The sequence below is a fragment of the Monodelphis domestica genome, chromosome 3, assembly GCF_027887165.1.
Source record: "Monodelphis domestica isolate mMonDom1 chromosome 3, mMonDom1.pri, whole genome shotgun sequence".
Classification (NCBI taxonomy): domain Eukaryota; kingdom Metazoa; phylum Chordata; class Mammalia; order Didelphimorphia; family Didelphidae; genus Monodelphis; species Monodelphis domestica.
In genome coordinates, this window is record NC_077229.1 from 102,381,113 (window position 1) to 102,400,314 (window position 19,202).

At 44.8% G+C, this 19,202-nt stretch overlaps 1 protein-coding gene and 1 long non-coding RNA gene across 16 annotated transcripts in view; one reads left to right on the forward strand and one right to left on the reverse strand.

The window, feature by feature from the left end:
* WDR97 (WD repeat domain 97) overlaps positions 1-19,202 on the forward strand; it is a 75,180-nt gene that overhangs the window by 42,266 nt on the left and 13,712 nt on the right. For 6 of the 7 annotated variants that reach the window (XM_056820693.1, XM_056820694.1, XM_056820695.1 and 3 more), the window contains 15 exons: positions 1,544-1,678; positions 3,335-3,475; positions 3,929-4,168; positions 4,375-4,452; positions 4,668-4,742; positions 4,994-5,068; positions 5,311-5,397; positions 5,979-6,053; positions 6,305-6,379; positions 6,599-6,673; positions 8,151-8,348; positions 8,768-8,889; positions 13,596-13,758; positions 13,874-13,924; positions 15,710-16,404. In XM_056820693.1, coding sequence (XP_056676671.1) covers positions 1,544-1,678; positions 3,335-3,475; positions 3,929-4,168; positions 4,375-4,452; positions 4,668-4,742; positions 4,994-5,068; positions 5,311-5,397; positions 5,979-6,053; positions 6,305-6,379; positions 6,599-6,673; positions 8,151-8,348; positions 8,768-8,889; positions 13,596-13,758; positions 13,874-13,924; positions 15,710-16,404 — 2,285 coding nt within the window. The remainder of the gene's footprint in view (positions 1-1,543; positions 1,679-3,334; positions 3,476-3,928; positions 4,169-4,374; positions 4,453-4,667; positions 4,743-4,993; positions 5,069-5,310; positions 5,398-5,978; positions 6,054-6,304; positions 6,380-6,598; positions 6,674-8,150; positions 8,349-8,767; positions 8,890-13,595; positions 13,759-13,873; positions 13,925-15,709; positions 16,405-19,202) is intronic. The other variant, XM_056820697.1, reaches the window with a different exon arrangement.
* LOC107651918 (uncharacterized) overlaps positions 1-19,202 on the reverse strand; it is a 76,546-nt gene that overhangs the window by 37,895 nt on the left and 19,449 nt on the right. For 7 of the 9 annotated variants that reach the window (XR_008917167.1, XR_008917173.1, XR_008917169.1 and 4 more), the window contains one exon: positions 2,491-2,585. The exons of the other annotated variants lie outside the window; for them this stretch is intronic. This is a non-coding gene — a long non-coding RNA (uncharacterized LOC107651918). The remainder of the gene's footprint in view (positions 1-2,490; positions 2,586-19,202) is intronic. 9 annotated transcript variants of the gene reach the window in all.

The window sequence follows — 19,202 nt, forward strand, 5'->3', positions numbered from 1 at the left end:
TAAACCAGGCTTTTGTTAGGCAGGAAATTTCCTCTGGCTATGGTCACCCCAAGAATGTCTCATTCTAGACTCTGAACCATCATTCCTGTTTGTCTGATTCCTTTCCATCATTGGGTTTCCTCAGCACAGATTAGATTGACTTCCCTGGCAAAATTATATACATGGTTAATAAAAAACAGAGAGGAGACCTGAATGGGGAAAGGATGAAAGACCATGTCATTCACCCTAGGTGGGAATTTATATTTTCAAGAACTTGACAGCTTCCATGTGGTCAACTTCAGACATGGTCCTAGAGAGCAGAAATGGAGAAATTGGCTGGAGACCTCAGGGAAGGGGGTGGGGGATGGAGTAATTCGAATTTAAAAAATTTATTTAATTAATTTGGAATATTTTCCCATGGTTACATGATTCATGTTCTTCCCCCCCCCCATAGCCAATGAGCAATTCCACTGGGTTTTACATGTGTCATTGTTCAAGACCTATTTTCATATTATTTTTAATTAAAAAATTTTATTTAATAATTTAGAATATTTTTCCATGGTTACATGATTCATGTTCTTTCCCTCCCCTCCCTCCCATAGCCAATGAGCAATTCCACTGGGTTTTACATGTGTCATTGTTCAAGACCTATTTCCATATTATTTTTTTATTTAAAATTTTTATTTAATAAATTTAGAATATTTTTCCATGGTTACATGATTCATGTTCTTTCTGGAGTAATTCTAAAGAGGCACATTTTGGCTTGATTTTAGAAAAAGTTTCCTATTAAAGCTTTCCATGAAGCAAAAGGATGCCTCCAGAAATGTAGCCCATTCCAGGAGGCATTGTAAGATCATCACATTTAGAACTTGAAGGAAACTTAGAAATCATTTAGTCAACTCCTTAATCTTACAGAGGAAGAAACTGAAATCCAGGTGCCCCAAATGGCTTAATGGTAGAGCCAGGATTCAGTTAGGTTCCCTAACCAAATCCAAGGGCTCTTTCCATTGTACTTCCATTCAATAGAGGTTAGATGACCTCTTGCTGGGGACATGGTAGAAGGCACTCCTATTCAGGCATGAACTTGAAGTGCCTGCTGCACTTCCTTCTATCTCTGAGGATTGGTGGGGGGCGCTAGAGTTCCCATTCTGTGATTCCTCTGTGTGTGTGGTGTATAGATGGAGCAAATAATGATTCTCTTTTAACCAGGGGTTATTCATTGACTTCTCTCTGGAGTTCCTAGAGGTTGTGTTACAGCTGCAGGTGTAGCCATGGAGCCCAGAGTGAGCAGTAGCCTACCTTTGCAGTTCAACCACAATCTAGTGTCTGTTTCCAGCAAGATCTGGGATAGACAAAGAGTCTTTAAGGTTAGGGGTGACTGGAGGCTCCGTGAAGGCTGAGCTCTGTCTCTCCTCTCACACAAGAGACTTTTTGAAGACCAGGGTGTGTCTCCCTCTCAGAATATCATACTAACGTTGAATGGGAGAGTCATTCACTGGTTTTCTTGTCTTCTAAGCCCTGTGTCCTCCTGGTCTTCTGACACTGTTTTTCCCCTCCTCTTTAGTGGAAGCTTCAAAGTATCCAGTTCCCAGGTTATATCCCTAATTCAGTGACATTACAACAACTATGGGATAAATCAGATTTGAAGGGGCTTGGGCACCTTGAATTCCTGAAGTCAGAGAGCCTCGAAATCTTTGAGGTATGGACACAAATGACCTTTAACTTGGTGAACCCCTACCTGGTAAAACATTCCCATGATCTCCCTTGTCATCACTCCAACCTTGAGACTGCCTCTTTCCAATGACCACCATCTCTGTGATCTTTCCTCACTCTTTCCTTTGAATCTCCATTCCCATAAGCCCTTTCCATTATCCCCCATTCCTTTGACTCCTGGGGCTACTATCTCTATGCCTTCCACTCCTATAACTCTCATTCCTCAAACGCTTATCTCTATGAGGCTAATTAGATCTGCATATGACATCAAACTAGAAGGGATAGTTAAGAACACTGAATGACAGGTAAGAAGCAGAAAGATTTTGAAAGACCAAGGCATTGGGCTGAATCAAATAAAACAAAATTCACTCCCATATAAATTCTTACAGTTGAAAAAAATCAACCTTAGCAAATCCAGGACAAAGAAGGTATAGACAACAATTTGTTTTAAAAAGATCTGAGTTTTAGGGGACCATAAGCTCAATATTAATCATCATATCATGTTTTCATTAATAGAGGCAAAGTTTAAGGAGATGATAGTCTCACAGATCACAAATGGAGTATTGTGTTCATTTCTGGGTACCAGTTTAGGAAGGATACTGATAAACTAAAGAGTATTTAGAGGAAAGTAGCCAGGATTGTGAAGGATCTTGAATCCATGGTTAAAGGAACTAGGATGAAGAAGAGAAGACTTGGGGAGGTAGAGAGGGAGAGAAATGTCATACCTATATTCAAGTACTTTTAGAGTTACTATGTAGAAGGAGAATTAGATGGATAGCTGCCAGAATCTCACCCTACCTGTGTGAGTCCACAGACTTTTGGGGTCTTTGGGCCATGGGTCACATTTATTCTGTTTGTCCCCAGAGACCAGCATCTGAAGCAATATATAGAACCTATAGAGGTAAATATAAATGCTGTGAGGGAAAAAAAACAACCAAACAATTTCCTCACAATTATAGCTGTCCAAAAACTCTAGACATGAGTTCCCCTACTTAGAGGTCATTAGGCAAGAATCGGAGAGCCACTTGTCAGATATGTTGTGGTGGGTATTATTCCTTTAGGTCAAAGTTAGACTAGAGGACCTCTCAAGTCCCTTATGAATCTCATATACTGTAATTGCATGATGTTATATTCTTCCCACCCTCCACCCTCAACTAGAATGTAAACTTGGGTAGAGATTTTTTTCCTTTTCCCCTTTTTTTCCAGAGATCTTTTTATTTTATTTTATTTTTCTTAGCACCTACCTAGTACACTGCTTTATACACATAGATAGGCTTATTGGATTGGATCCATCATCCCCAAGACCTTCAATCTCTATACCCCTCTTCCTTGTGATTCTTCCCCCTTTTCAACTCATATCTTTGTTAGCTCTCCCATCCCTCTGAACCCTATCCCTGAAGCCACTCATTCCTTTGATCCTGATCCCTGGAATCTTCTGGAACCATCCTCAGCATCCCAATTCCTCTTAAGTCTATTTGTGTGATTATTCTCCCATTCCTATGATCTCCTTCTATGCTTTTAGTCACCCTGACTGACCTTCCTATCCTTGTAACTCTTCTTCCCCAAATCCAATGATTTCTCCATTCCTGAACTTATTGATTCTCCATAATTGACCCATCTGTATTCTCTTGTTTGTGATCAGCGTGAACTGGACTCAATATGGCTTCCATGGGGCACGAGTAAGAAGAAAGAGCGAGCCTGGATGAAGAGAGCCTTGGGCTTGGGCTCCAGCTTCAAGTATCCTGAGGAACGTACAACGAAGAAGCCACTGAAATTCTTTCCTGTAGGTGACTAGACACATCTAGTTTTCAGTTTATTCAGATCTGGGACCCTACTCTACCCCATAAGAAGTCCCCAGGACTAAATCCTAGATAGCCCCTGGGACTCACAGGCCCTTCTCCTTCTGGCTCCCTACTAGGACCCTTAGACAGCTCTTGGGACTAACCCCCCAGATCTATTTTTAGGGCTTTTCAGTCCCTTCCAGGAACTTCTATCCCTCTTTGACCTCCAGACTCAGCACCCCAAACCCCCAGAAGACACTATATGCTGTATTTCCTGGACCTACCCTCAGATACTCTCTCAAAGTCCTCCCAGTCATCTTTCTGTTTACCCCACCTGTTGTCTCCTTGGAGTCCCACTCACTAGAGGAGACCCTATGGAACAGAATCAAGTTATCATTTAGTACCTTTCATGGAAACTCGGGACTTGGGCCAAACAATCCTTTTTCTGATCCTAGAGGTATTTGTTCTCTGAAGATCAAGAAGAGCTTTATGAGGATGATCTGCTGTCTGAGGAATTTATGACTCCGGAATTCCGAGCCCATCTAGAATACCTCTTTGGTTCTACTGATCCTGATATATGGAACAAAATCTCAGCTACTATGCCCACTGCACTTGCTAAGGAATTGCCTAAGTTTCTCTATTCTTTGTCGGTCCAACCATGGTTCCAGAAACTTTTCCCCAATTACAAGCCTGAGGTACATGGCAGGGGGTGGCATAAAGAAGAGAAGAAAAATGTTCTTAAGGATTTCACTTTCCCTTTTCCAAATCTTCTCCTAGCCCTGATCCTAGCTCCCTGACTTCCCTTCTCCACCCTAACAAATGTTATGGTACTCTTTGGAATCTCTAACTTAGCAGTATAGTTGATACATAGAACCCAGCCTCAATCTATATTCCCACTCAGCTCTCTCAGGATTCGGTGGAGTTTTTCTTGTTGATGCACGACTGGTTCCAGCAATTTTTTCCCAATTTCAGGCCTGAGGTACATGGCAGGGGGTGGCATGAAGGAGGGGAAAAATGTTCTTAAAAATTACCCTTCCTCATTTTCCAAGTCTTCTCCCAACCCTGATTCTAACCCCACTGATTCTCTTTTTCTACCACAACAAATCTGGTGGTAGACCTTGGAATCTCTAACTTTGGGATATAGCTGATATATGGAACCTGTTCTCAACCTATATTCCCACTCCATTTGCTCAGGAGTTCCAGGCTTCTGTCATCCCTTTATTGACTCAAGAGTGGTTCCTGAAATATTTTATCAGTTTTAATCCTGAGGTACATGGCAGGGGGTAGCATGAAGGAGGGAAGAAAAATGTTCTTAAAGATTGCCCTTCTCCCTTCTCCCTTAACCACAAAAAAGTTTGTCCTTCCCCTCCCTTCCAAGTCTCCTCCCAGCCCTGATCCTAGCCCTGACTCCCCTTCTCTACCCCAACACATCTTGTGGTAGTCCTTGGAATCTTTAACCTTGGGGAATAGCCGTTACATGGAACCTAGCCTCAACCTTTATTCTCACCTGGCTCATTCAGGAATTTACCACCTCTGAAATCCCTTGGTTGGCTCAAGAATGGTTCCAGGATTTTTTTACCAATTTCCAACCTGAGGTACATGGCAGGGGGTGGCATGAAGGAGGGAAGAAAAATGTTCTTAAGGATGGACCACCTCTCCCAACTCCCCACCAAAAATAGAATGCCCATTCTCCTTTTCCAAATCTTATCCTAGCCCTGATCCTAATGCTGCTGACTCTCCTTTTCCATCCCGACAAATCTTATAGTAGTCTTTGAAATCTTTAACTTTGGAAAGTAGGTGATATATGGAACCTATTCTCAACCTATATTCCACCCAGCTCACTCAGGATTTGATTGGCTCTGGAGCTTCTGTGTTGTTGACTCAAGAGTGGTTCCACAAATATTTTCCCAGATTCAAGTCTGAGGTACATGGTAGGGGAGGGGGTGACATGAAGGAGGGAAATAAAGTGTTCTTAAAGATTTCTTTTTTCCCTGCCCCCCCCACCTAAAAAAGATTGCCCTTCCCCCTTTCCAAGACTTTTCCCAGTCCTGACTTTGGCCCCCGACACCCCTTTTCCACCACAATGAATCTTGTGGTAGGCTTTGGAATCTCTAACCTTGGGGTATATGGCTGATAAAATGGAACCCAGATTCAGCCTATATTCCCACCCAGGTACTCAAGAATTGCCCCGTTGTCATACTCCTTTGTTGACTCCAGTGACTCCAGAAATTTTTCCCCAATTTCAGGCCTGAGGTACATGGCAGGTGGTGGCACGAAGGAGAGGAGAAAAATATTCTTAAAAATTGCCTTTCTCCCCCAACACCCCATCAAAAAAAGATTGTCCTCCCTTTTCCATGTCTTCTCCTAGGTCTGATCCTCACTCCCTGACTTTCCTTCTCCACTACAACAAATCTAATGGTAGTCCTTGGAATCTTTTTACCTTTTGGGGGTATAGCTGTTACTTGGCTCCCAGCCTTAATTTATATTCCCGTTTGGCTTATTCAGGAATTGCCTGGCTCTCAGGCCCCTTTGTTGTCTCAAGAGTGGCTTCAGAAATACTTTTACAATTACAACCCTAAGGTACATGGCAGAGGGTGACATGAAGAAGGGGAGAAAAATGTTCTTAAAGATTGTCCTTCTCCCCAAACCCCCCACCAAAAAAAGATTGCCTTTCCCCCTATTCCAAGTCTTCTCCCAGCCCTGATCTTAGCTCCTTGACTCCCTTTTCCCACCTCAACAAATCTTGGGGTACTCCTTGGAATCTCTAACTCTGGGGTAAAGCTGTTACATGGATTCCAGTCTCATTCTATATTCCCACCTGGCTTATTCAGGAATTGTCTGGCGTTTATACTTCTATGTTGATTCAAGAGTGGTTCCAGAGCAATTTTCCCAATTTGAAGTTTGAGGTACATGGCAGGGGTTGGTATAAAGGAGGGAAGAAAAATGTTCTTTAAGATTATCCTTCCCCCTTTTTCAAGTTTTCTCTCAACCCTGACCCTCGTCTCCTGACTCCCCTTCTCCTCCCTGCAACAAATCTTGTGGATCCTTTTTGAAATCTTTAACCTTGAGGTATAGCTGATGTGTGCAACCCAGCTTCAACCTGTATTTCCACCTGGCTTATTCAGGATCTGCCCAGCTTTATCATCCCTTTGTTGTCTCAAGCGTGGTTCAAGAAATATTTAACCAGTTTCAGGCCTGAGGTACATGGCAGGGGGTGGCATGAAGGAGGGAAGAAAAATGTTCTTAAAGATTGCCTTTCTCCCTTTCCCAAGTCTTCTCCCAGTCCTGATCCTAGCCTCCTGACTCCCTTTCTCTACCCCAACAAATCTTACAGTCCTTGAATCTCTATCCTTGTGGTATAATTCAAACCCCCCTAAACCTTTCCAATCTCCTGCTACAAACCCACCCCAATTCTAATATCTCTAATGTCACAGTGTAACCTAGCACCTCACCTCCCACTCCGCACCCCTACTAACCTTGTAGTAGAGTCCCAAGCAAGTGAAGTGCCCTTTGGCTGCCCAGCATGGTTTTGGTACACCCTGTCCCATCACCTCTACCCTCCTGGTATGACACCTAACTCCTCCAGTGGGATAGCTGAGGGACCCTGATACAATCTGTAACCATAGGAGGCCTTAGAACCCCACTAATGAGCTTCAAATTCATCCCTTGGTCCCCATCTGCTCCCATTTCCCTTTCACCCAATGTGCCAATGAATCAAGAAAGCTTGGTATCAATGCATTGCTCCCTCCTCCCCCAGAGGCTCCCAGACTAGGCCCTGTCTGCTTTCCTTATCCATCCCAACTCCGTCTCTTCCCTGCATTTCTCCCCTTCCATGGGACCCTAGAGAAAATGGATACATGTTTCTAGTATGTTTCCCCCCAAACCCCAACTCTCAGAGGTTGCCACATGACCCTATGTGAATGAAAACTTCTTTCTTTTTTTTTTCCCCCAAACCCTTACCTTCCATCTTAGAATCAATGCTGTGTATTGGTTTCAAGGCAGAAGAACATTAAGGGCTAGACAATGGGAATTAAGTGACTTGCCCAGGGTCACACAAAGAGGAAGTATCTTGAGCCACATCTAAACTCAGGATCTCCCATCGCTAGGCCTGGCTCTATCTACTGTGCCCCTTAACTGCCCCCAGTAGAAAAACAATGGAAATTTAAATTAAAATTAAGGAAAACAATGTAGAATGGTAGGAAGACCCTGGACCTAGAATCAGAAGAGACCTAGGTTAGAATTTTGACTCCAACACTTACAAGCCACTTGACTCTAGCCAAGTCATCTTCCCTCATTGAGTTCAGTTCTAGTCTTCCAGAGAATGAGAGGAGTCAATAATACGTGCACTGCTCATCTCAGTTGCTCTAAGGAATGTGCTTTGTAAAACGTAAAGCAATAGAAACTTGGACGCCATTGAGGGTAGCGTAGGTCAAGACAGGAATATAGAACGTAGAATATAAGAGAAGATTATCCAGTATCTGCTACTAATGTCTGCTTCTTCCCAGGTCTCCTTTTCCCCCTGCCTTGTGCCTTGAAGCTGAATCTGGCAGGAATTGGGACCCAAGCACACAGAGATCCTGCAGCTGGATCTTTGGGGGCCCAAAGGGTTAGGGTCGGGCTTCTGGCCCTGGTCCTCCATCTTCTCTCAGCCCCTGTTCTCTTGCCACTACTTCAAAGGAATGCCCAGAGAGCTTCACAGAGGAGGGCATAGCTAGAATGCTGCTGCAGGCCCTGGAGAAAGCTGACTGGGAGGAAGGGACCAAGATTTTATCGCTGCTTTCGGATCTGATACCCAAGCTGGGACACGATACACGAAAGCAGTTGCAAGCCTTGCTATTGAAACTTCTCAACAAAGATCCTCCCCCAGATCTTGTGGTATGACCTCACAGCACATCCCACCCCGACAAGCTCCAGACTTCATGTTCTAGCTAGGGGAACCCTCCTTACTGACTTCCCACTGGCCCGGCTCTGAGCAGGTGATAAAGCCCTGACCGAGGCCCCAGATCCTCTGACTTGACAGTAGGAACTTTAGGGCTTTTCTTTCCTGCATGCTTAACATCCTGAAATAGCCCTGGAAGCGCCTCCCTCCCAAGCCACGCGCCTCCCCCTTCACCTGCTCCAAAGGCCAGGAGAGTCCCCACCACTAACAATAAATGTCCCCAAACCCAATACCTTCAAACCTTAGGACCCCCTTAGATCCAAGGATGACGGCCCCCCGAGGGCCCGACCATGGAAGGGCTAGGACAGACCTGGCTATGTTGACACTGACTCAACCCCCACCTTGGGGTCCCCAGCACAAGATAGAGAAGAAATTTGTGATGATGGCCCTGCAGATGCTCATGGTTGTCTCCCTGGGCTCCCGGGACGTGGTCCTGGAACTCATGTCCTACTTCCTCTACTCACCCCCTCGATGCAGGTGAGATACTCCCCTCCCCCCCTCGACCCCCAGCACAGAGGTGGGCCACCCCTGGGACAACAGTGAGAACCCCCAGGGACACAGGTGAGATTCACCCACACGTGCACAGGTGTGATCTCTCCTGAGAAAGGAGGGCGACCTCGAAGAGAAATAAAGGAGAGCTACCACCCCCAACAGGTAAGACACAAAAGGATTCCCCACACAAGGGAGCAAGCCAGACCCTCCCTGTGACACCCAGGCACAAAGGAGACCCCCCTGGCCACCTAGCACAAGGGGAACCACTCTCGAGACTCCACTCACCCACCCAGGAAAGGTGTCCCTGGCGAGGGAAATTAACGCACAAGTAAGACACACACTAGTCCATTTAGTGCCTGCTCCGTGCCAGGCATTGTGCTAAGTGCTGGACATACAAAGTCAAAAACTGTTAAAAAACCAAGAAGTTCCTGCCTTCAAACAGGCAGAGCTTGTAAACAGACAGCTTATACACAGACTAGATTATCCAAGGGGAAGAGCATCGAGAACACTTGACAGCTGGGGAACCAGAAGACTCCCTAATGGACCTGGTTCCTTAACTAAACTGGGAATGAAGCTAAGGGGGCAGAAGTGAGGCAGGGAGGCATCCCAGGGATGGGAAAAGAGGCAGGCTTAGAAGCCAGAGGCTAAGGGCTCAGTTCCAGCAAGTGAGTTGGCCCATTTGGCTAAAAATATAGAGTGTGAAGAAGAAATGGGTAAAATCTATTTGGAAAGGGAGGCTGAAGCCAGATCAAAAAGGGCTGTCATGGCCAAGTGGAGTTTGCATTTTCACTAGCTCACAGGTACAGTTCATTGGATGATCACACCAACCCTAGGAAGCAGGTGCTATTAGCCCTATTTTACACATGAGGAAACTGAAGTTTAATGGCATGCCCAAGCTAGTAAGGGTCTGAGGCAGGATTTGAATTGAGGTCTTCCTTTCTCCAAGTACAGCACTTTATCTGCCATGATCTCTAAAGGTCTCCTTAGACAGGAGAATGTCATGCTTAAAACTGTTTTGGTCAGTTGTATGTGGGATGGATTGGAGGGGGGAAGGGAGACTGGAAGCAGGAAGTCTAATTAGGAGAAATATTATAATATTCCATATGATAGATGATGAAGGTCTGGATTCAAATGGTGACCACGTAAGTGGAGACAAGGGGAGAGATGAGAGATGTAATGGAATTAGAATTAATTAATAAGACCTGGGAAGTGACTGGATAAGGGATATGTGACAGGATGATGCTGAACATGAAGTGGTAAACATGGGGGACAGAAGGCACCCTGGACAAAAATAAGGAAATCTGGAAGAGGGGCAGATTTAAGGGACTGAGACTTGTTTTAGAGAGTTTGCATTTTTTCCTTTGTATCCCCTGCACTTAGCACAGTGTCTGTCACATAATGAGACCTTGTGGATTGATTATGGAGGGAAAATAATGAGTTCTTTTATGACATAATTGAGTTAATGATATCTATAGGCACTTGATATATATATATATATATATATATATATAATGATATCCAGCAGGCACTTTGATAATAGGGGAGTAGAATTTGAGAGATTAGGGTTATACATAGACCTGGGAATCAACTACATAGAGATGACCATTTAACTCATGATACCAAAGAGCTTACCATGATAGAGGGTCTAGAAAGAATAGGAAAGGGCTCAGAACAGATTCCACACAGGTAAAACCTCCCTCACAAGCACACGCACATCACCTATGTATTCAAAACAACCTGGATTCTAAAAAAAAAAAAGCACAGAAAATGGAAGCAAGGACAGGTAACAGATGGTGAATACAAAGGTAAGTAAGGTGCAGTTCCATAAAAAGAACATCAGAGTAAGCTAAGAAAGTGACTAAACATCCCTTGACCAGAGATTCTACTGCTAGGCATATACTCCAGGGAGGTCGGCAATAAAAAAAGAAAGACTCCATATACACCAAAATATTTATGTGTGTGTATGTGCCCTTTGTAGTAGCAAAGAACGAAAACCAAAGTTGTTTCTGCCCATTTATTGGAGAATAACTAAACAAGTTGTAATAGACTATTACTTTGTGATAAGAAACAAAGCATATGATTCAGAGAAGCATGAAAAGACCATACACAGATGCAAAGTGAGATTAGCAGAAAAAGGAAAAGGACTGCCGCAGTGTAAAGGGAAAGAACTACAGCTAGAAATAAATGCAACAGAGTGCTGGGAAACTATACAAGTTTGGCTCCAAAGATGAGATATGATAGAAGAAGTGGGGGACTATGGGCATGGACCACTGTATATAACGGACTTTTTCCGTGTGTTGGTTAGTTTTGCCAAACTATGAGATTTTTTTCCCCTGTTTTTTTTGTTCTGTTTTGTTTTGTTTTTTTGTTTTTAATCCTTTGCTCTGGGAGAGGAGGAGCAAATAACACCAAATGTAGGTGATGTTAAAATAGAAAGATAGCAATAAAATGGTAACAACAACAACAAAATTAGTATCAGGAGTGGTAAAGCTCAGAATAAGCCAAGACTGGTGAAGAGAGCTAAGGACAATGTTTAAAAAGAGAATTTTCAAATAGCTATGATGGTGACGAGAGGAGGTTCTGTAGCCATCCTGCAGCTATAAGATGTTCTTGTGTGGGTTGAGCACCTGAAAGGGAAGCTGGGGACTGAGGGAATATGGGAGGAAGGGTTAAACATGAAGTTAGGAAGGACATAAAGAGGGAAAATAGACACAGAAACACAGGAGTCAGCTTCACGTTCAGCTTGTCAGCCTCTACTCCGATGGTCAGGGAGAGAGTGTCCGACTGACTCCGAATGAGGGAGTTGATCTATTTATTAAGGATAGTTGCATAAGAGGAGGTGGCAGGGTGACCATCACCCATTCAGTACATCAAAAGTTTTAACAGTTTAATGACAAAGCCAAAAGGATGGATGATAACACAATAGGTTGCCAGGTATCCGGGCCAGGACTCTTCTCCTTTCCGGAAAGCCGGCACCAGCCTTATCTTAGGAATGCATGTGTGACTCTTTAATATTCCAAAGGACCTTAATTTAATAAATTTAATCTGTCACAAAGCAAAACAAAAGGACTCGAAAACTGGTCTGTGACCTTACACACAAGAGATAACAGCAGAGGTTTGGCTTTTAAGATCAACCAAATTTAACCCCATCCAAATTTAAGGACTCAGCAATCAATCATGTGAAATATTAGAAACATATCCATAAGTCTGGTCCATGAGCACTTTGCTCATTAGAGTTAGTTTTTGAATACATCCTTAATACCTTCATGATTCGTTATAACTAAAACCCTTTGGGTTCAAAGAAGGGATGATATCACTTTTCATAGTTATGATAGCTGAAACAGAAAAGGCAGAGCTCATCAGAGTTTATTTTGCTTCTATTCCTTCTACCAAGGAGGATGATCTTTAGACTGGAAAGGAAAGAACCACTATGGAGAATAGGTAGTTGATACCCAAGATTAGTAATGTGGGCAGAAACATGAAACCCCTAGATTTCTCTAATGACTTCTTTACTGGGTCTGAATGGACTACATCCAAGAGTACTGTGAAGGAATTGACAAGATGGGCTACTGTCAGTGATCTCTGAAAGATCAGGAGGAATGGGAGACGTACCTCTAGCTTTAATGAAATGTCCTGCTCTTCAAGAAAAAGGGAGAGAATGAAGTCTACAAACTCTAGGACCGTAAGCTTTGCTTGGATTTCTGGACAAAAAGGGATGATTAGTGAACTTTTGGAAAGGAAGCAATGATCACAGAGCCAAACATGAGAACATGTCATTCCAGGCTAACCTAATTCTCCTTTTTTGGGCAGATTATGGAAATATTAGGGGGATGGGTATAGATATAAATATATAATTTTAATAAGCATTTAATAAATACCTACTATGTGCCAGGAGATTTAATAAATATTATCTCATTTGATTCTTACAACTATATCCCCATTTTACAGTTGAGGAAACTGAGGCAGGAAGCAGCTAAGTGAATTGCTCAGGATCACACAACTATTAAGTATGGGAGAGCAGATTTGACCTCAGATTTTCCTGACTCCAGACTGCTCTATCCACTGCGCCTCCCAGCTGTCTCATTAGAGACCTTCAAGCTGAAGCTGGATTTAACACTGTTGGGTATCTTATAGATCAGATTCTTTTTCAGGTCTGAGTTGGACTGGATGGACACTGAGGTTCCTTCCAACTCGGAGATTCTCTGATTGTGTGTGAGACACACAGGTAACATCCCCACACATACGTGAAATCATACACACAGGTAAGATCTCCTTACAAGGGAGCTCACCTATGTAGTAGTAAAGACATCCAATCAAAGAGATAAGACTATCCACATAGTCCCCTCCCACAGGTGAGGCCTCACTTTCAGGTGAGACAGAGGGGAGACCAAACACACACACACACACACACAAGACTTCCTCCACACAGATAAGAGTCACATACTCCATGTAAACACAGGTGAGACCATATGCACTCAGGTAAGACAATATAAACACAAGTGAGACCATATACACTTAGATGAGACTCAAACAGAGGTGAGGACACATATACCACACATACAGACCCAAAGTGAGACCACACTCATCCACACTCACTGGGGAGACCCTCACACACACAGGCCAGACAAGTTCTTACTGCACACCTATAAATGATACCTTCTCCCCCTCAATTCTGTTCTCTCTGACTCTAGACCTGCACTGAAGAAACTCCTAGAACAAATGGGCCTGAAGGATCCTCATGGTTTCCTGTTCAAGGAAATGATTTCTTGGGCAGAAGGAAAAAATCTACACTCCAAGGCAGCTCTAAGAGGGCGCTGTGGGCAAAAGCTGGAATGTCTAATTAAGGACCTTAAGGTTAGGGAGGAAGGAAGAGAGCAGGGATGCTGAGGTGGGGAGGACACTTTTTTGAAAGAAATGGGGAAGGTCTGTGAACAGGCCTGGTCCTTTTGACTTGCCACCTTCTCTCTAGAGGGACATGGATAGATCCGTGGATTATGACCAAGGGAAGAGAAAGCGGAAGGTAGGGATGACCCTCCCTTCCTTACAAGGGATATGCCCCAATCCCTCCTACCCTTTTGTTCCTGTTTCCTCCCAATGTCTTTCATGCTTTTCATGTTTTTCTATTCCCTTGCTTCCGACCCCTTCCCCATTGCCCTATCCCTTTTACCCCATTTTCTCAATTATCCTCTCTTGCCTACACATTTTCAACCCTTCATCTCTGTGACCTTATGATAACTCAGTTCTCAGTCTCTAGTTCCTAGACCCCAACCCCCATCTCCCTGTCCCTGCATCTTCAATATGTTATTCTTTTTTCCCCATTCCCCTGTCCCAAGATCTCTACTTATCCCATTCCCCATGCCATCATATTCCTGCCATCAATCCTTTCCCCTCCTCTCCTCTCTACCTGACTTGATACTCTTAATGGAAACATTCCTTACTCCAGGACTCCTAGTATTCTTCTGATCCTCTATTGTTCCCACTTCCCTCCAGTCATCTCACTAATTTCCCATCTCCTGCCTTTATGGACTCAGTTTCCAAGTTCTTGGCCCATCTGCCCATTCTCATACATCCATTATGCAATTCTCCCCATACTCTCCAGGGCCTTCTTTGCTTCCCTATCTTCAATCCCTCCATACACCTAAACTGTATAACTCTAGTGTCACCACTCCTTAACTGTGGTCACCCAAGGCCAAGGTTCACCCCTTCTAATCCCACTTCCTCTACACCTCTAAATCCCTACCCCAAAGCCCTCGATGTTCCAATTAACTTGTATCTTTATTCCTATTACCCCCTATCCTGCCTCTCTTCCCCCAAACCTCTATCTCCCTGACTTTGTACCTTCAATCCATAGTCTTCAGGTCCTATGTCCCTAATACCCCATCCATTTACCCCTAATATGCTATACCCACCCCTTTCCTCATTTTCCCAACTTCTTATTCCCTTCCCAATCTCCCATACCCCTGGACTCTTATTACTATTATCCCCTCCCCTGCCTCTATATCCCCAATTCCCTAGCTCTCTTTCTTTGTGATCTTAATCCCTCCATTACTCCATTCCCTAGTCCCTGTGCTATCAATTCACCATATTCCTGCCCCCCAATTCTGGTTCCCCTGCCTTCAAACTTCCAGCATCCTTTTGCCCAGCCTCTGTAGCTTCCTTTTAGTCTCCTACCTTCCAGTTCTCAATGCTCTGTGATTTCTCATCCTCTGGATTCCTGGTTCTCCTGTCTTGATGTCACTCTGCTTTCCCATTCCCCTGGGCCAGTGATGGTGAACCTTTTAGAGATGAACTGCTGGCCCCTCCCCCCACATCCTGGATACACCCCCACCTCACCCCTTATCCCACACAGGGGAGGGAGGAAGAGCTCCCATTGGGCTACTGGGCAGAGGGAGCAGGTGAAGTGAGGAATGTCCTCAGTAAGTGTAGAGAGGGGGAGAGGAGTGGCCCCAGCTCTCTGCTCCCCTCCAGCTTTACTGCCTGTGAGCTGCCACCTTACCCCTGTGCACTCCCATTGGGCTGCTGGGTAGAGGGGCCAGGGATGGGAAAGTTTCAGGCATGGTGGAGGGGGGGGGGGAGAAGCTCTGCCAAAGTCCCTCAGATTTTCTAATAATGAATGGGAGGCAGAGGAGGGAGGATGGCCAAGTGCCCACAGAGAGTGCTCTGTGGGCCATCTCTGGCACCCATATTATACGTTAGCCATCATGGCCCTGGGCTCTCCCTCCTTTCCTACTCCCTGGGCTCTCTCCCCTTCCCTCCTTACCATGTGCTCCTGGTCCATTTACAGTGCTTGCCTTTCCACCCACAGACTTCCGCCTGGTACCAGGAGAAGCTAAACTTGACAGAATTGCCTGAATTCGGCCCTGAAGAGCCCCAACTCAAGCCCCCACAATCTCCCACCTCTGCCCTCTTAAAGGCCAAGAGCCCTATCCCACCCAAAACCCCAGTCATGACCTGGAGGCCACGGGGCTCCACCACAGTGAAACCCAAGGAGATCCCCAGGCGATCTCCCAGGGATATGCCCTCCAGGCTCTCCATCTCAACCCGTCCCTCCCCGCAGCCTCAACCGCCACCTCCTTTAGGGCCAGAGCCAATCCTCAAAGTCTCCCCAGAATTCCCTAGACCCGGCTCTGCCGATCAAATTCGCCTGCGAAGGACAAAGTCTGAGCCCCAGTGGTATTCTTCAATCTTTGAAAAGTCTTTGCCCCTCAAAGCCCCTGAAAAGCCTTTGGGCCGCAGCCTCTCGGCGCCCGCCTTGTTAGGTCCAGCCTGGGCTCCATTTGGCGAGAAGTCAGTTCGGTTTGCCTTCAAGGCCCAAAGGCGGGAGCCCCAGCCCTCTCCGATTCGTAAGGATACCTGGATCTCACCTATAGATGCTCTCAACTACTTCTGTGAGCAGCGGCTCAAAAGGCATCTGACCCGGCTCCAGTTGCAGAAAGCCTTACAAGAGTGCAAGCCGAACAGTATTATCCTGCAGCCCCTGGATATCTTATCCACCTTTCAGTGAGCAAGCACCCTTCTCTGAGAGCCCTCCCGAACAGTGGCAGGATCTGAAAGCTGTGGGGCTGGTGGGGAGGGGATCTGAGGAGTCACATGGTGTCTCCTGCCCTTAGCACCCTGATAGCCCAGAAGACAGTCTCACCGTCAACCCTGAACCCCCTTCCCATCCCCATCCCTTTCCCCTCTCCTGATGAGGAAGCCCCTGATCCCTTGGGGAAGTGGAAGGAAAAGGAAAGGGACCAAGCATTTGTTAGACACCTACTGTGTGCTGAGCAGTATACTAGGTGTTTCACAAATATTTCATTTGATTCTCATCACAAGACTGGAAGGTAGGTACTATTATTTCCCCCATCGTTTAGTTGGGAAAGCTGAAGAAGAGGTTAAGTGAATCACCCAAGGTCACACAGCTTGGCAGGATTTGAACCCAGGTCTTGCCGATTCTTAGCTCAGTGCTCTCTCTGCACCACCTAGGTCCCTAGAGCTATTTGGATGACTGGTGGTCAGGAAACTTTTCTCATAACCATCTAAAATTGGATGCCTAATAACTTTTACCCATTGCTCCTTAGCTCTACTCTCTGGGGTCAAGAAAACACCTTCCACCCTGCATCCCTTCAGATACTTAGAATGATTACATCTCCCCTAAGTACTCTCTTCTCCAGGACAATTGCAGTCCCACAGGGACAGTGTTTATACTAGCACAAGGAATCAAGTGGGCATAAGCCACCAAGTCAAATCTGCAAGCATTTATCATTTACTATGTTCCAGGCACTTGTTCTAAGTGTTGCTGATACAAATAACAGCTAATGATAAGGGCTAGCATTTATATAGTCCTTTAAGTTTGCAAAGCACTTTACAATTATCTTGTTGAATCCTCACAACTACCCTGCAAAGTAGGTACAATTATTATCCACTTTTACAGTAGAAGAAATTAAAACAGACAGAAGTGACTTGCCCAGAGTCACACAGCTAGTAAGTATATATCTGAAACTGGATTTGAACTTAGATCTTCCTGATCCCAGGTCCAGCACTCTATCAGTTGCAACACCTATCTGCCTAAAGAAAGGTAAAAAAAGTTCTTCAAGAAATTTGAATTCTAATCAGAAGATTAACATGGAAATGGCTAGACACACATTATCTCAGAAGAGAAGGTACAATCCTCTAGAGGGCCTGGCAGAAGGTGGGATTTGATCCGAGTCTTTAAAAAAGCCAGGGAAACTAATGGACAGGGTTGATGGAGCAGAGCCTTCTAGGCACCGAAAACATTGGAAATTAAGTCATAGAGTTTGGAGAGTCACATTCAAGGAACATCAAGCCATCTATTCTAGCTGGACTGTAGAACTGATGAAGGGGGGTGGGGGGGACAAAGTGTAACAACACTGGAAAGGTAAGAAGAACTTCATATTTGATCCTGGAGATAATAGGGAGCTGCTGGAGTTTATAGAGAAATGGATTGATACTTTAGAAAAATCACCTTGGTAGCTGAGTGATTTGGAGTCAGGGGAGACAAGGCAGGAAGAAAAGTTGGAAGGCAATTGGTGGTAGGAGATTTGCACTGTTGAAGCTGTGTGAGTGGAGAGAAGGGAATACACAATTATACACAAACAAACACACACACACGGGTGTATATGAATACACACACACAGAGTTGTTCAGTCAGTCATATCCAACAATCCTTATTTTCCTATTTGGGGTTTTCTGGGCGAAGATACATATTAGAGTGGTTTGCCATTTCCTTCTCCAGATCATTTTATAGATAAGGAAACTGAAGCAAACATTTAAATCAGTTGCCCAGGATCACACAGTATCTGAGGACACATTTGAACTCGGGAAGAAGAGTCTTCCTTGCTTCAGTACTCTATCCACTATACCACCTACCTAGTCCATATTTGCACACAGGCATGTGCACACCACATGAATGTGATTTTCCATAAAGGTTGAATGAACAAGACTTGGCAATGGATTGATTCAGGTGATTGAGAATCTACATGCCAGTACATCTTCATTCCAGTCTACGAGCATCTATGGAAACATTTCCAAGGGTTAGGGTAGATGGGGTAGGAGATATCAATTGATCTCCAAATTGATATTCCTTTCCCAGGTCAAAAATTTTCCATTTCCTGCAAAATCACTTGGAAGCACCATAGGGTTCTACAAATATACCACCTAAACCATATGATAAATATCAACACCTTATGTAGAATAATTATTCCAACTTTACAAGTAATTATCCAGTGGTACCTTTTATAGCCAAGCTTCATTAACATTACATAATACACTGCAAAGCAGCACCTAACAAACTGCTTTGGTGACTGTCTAAATTACACAAAGTATACCTAAATATGCATCCATCATGACAATACATGGGTATATTGTTGTTCAGTTGTGTCTGACTCTGTGACTCCATAGACTAGTGATAGCAAACCTATGGCACAGGTGCCAAAGATGGCACACAGAACACTCTCTGTGGGCACATGGCTGCCCCCCCTCCAAAGGCAAAGGGCCTTAGGAGGAGCTGCTCCCCTCCCCCTCTCCACTGTGCCTGATGACATTTTTTCACATCCCCCATCCCTCTGCCCAGCAGCCCAATGGGAGTGCATAGAGGGTAAGGTGGTAGCTCACAGGTGGCAGAACTGGAGGGGAGCAGAGAGCTGGAGCCACTCCCCTCCCCCTCTCTATACTCACTAAGGACATTCCTCACTTCATCCATCCCTCTACCTAGCAGCTCAGTGGGATCGCTTCCTCCCCTATGTGGGGTAATGAGGGGGCAGGGCACACCCAGCACTTGGGGGGGGCAGGCACAG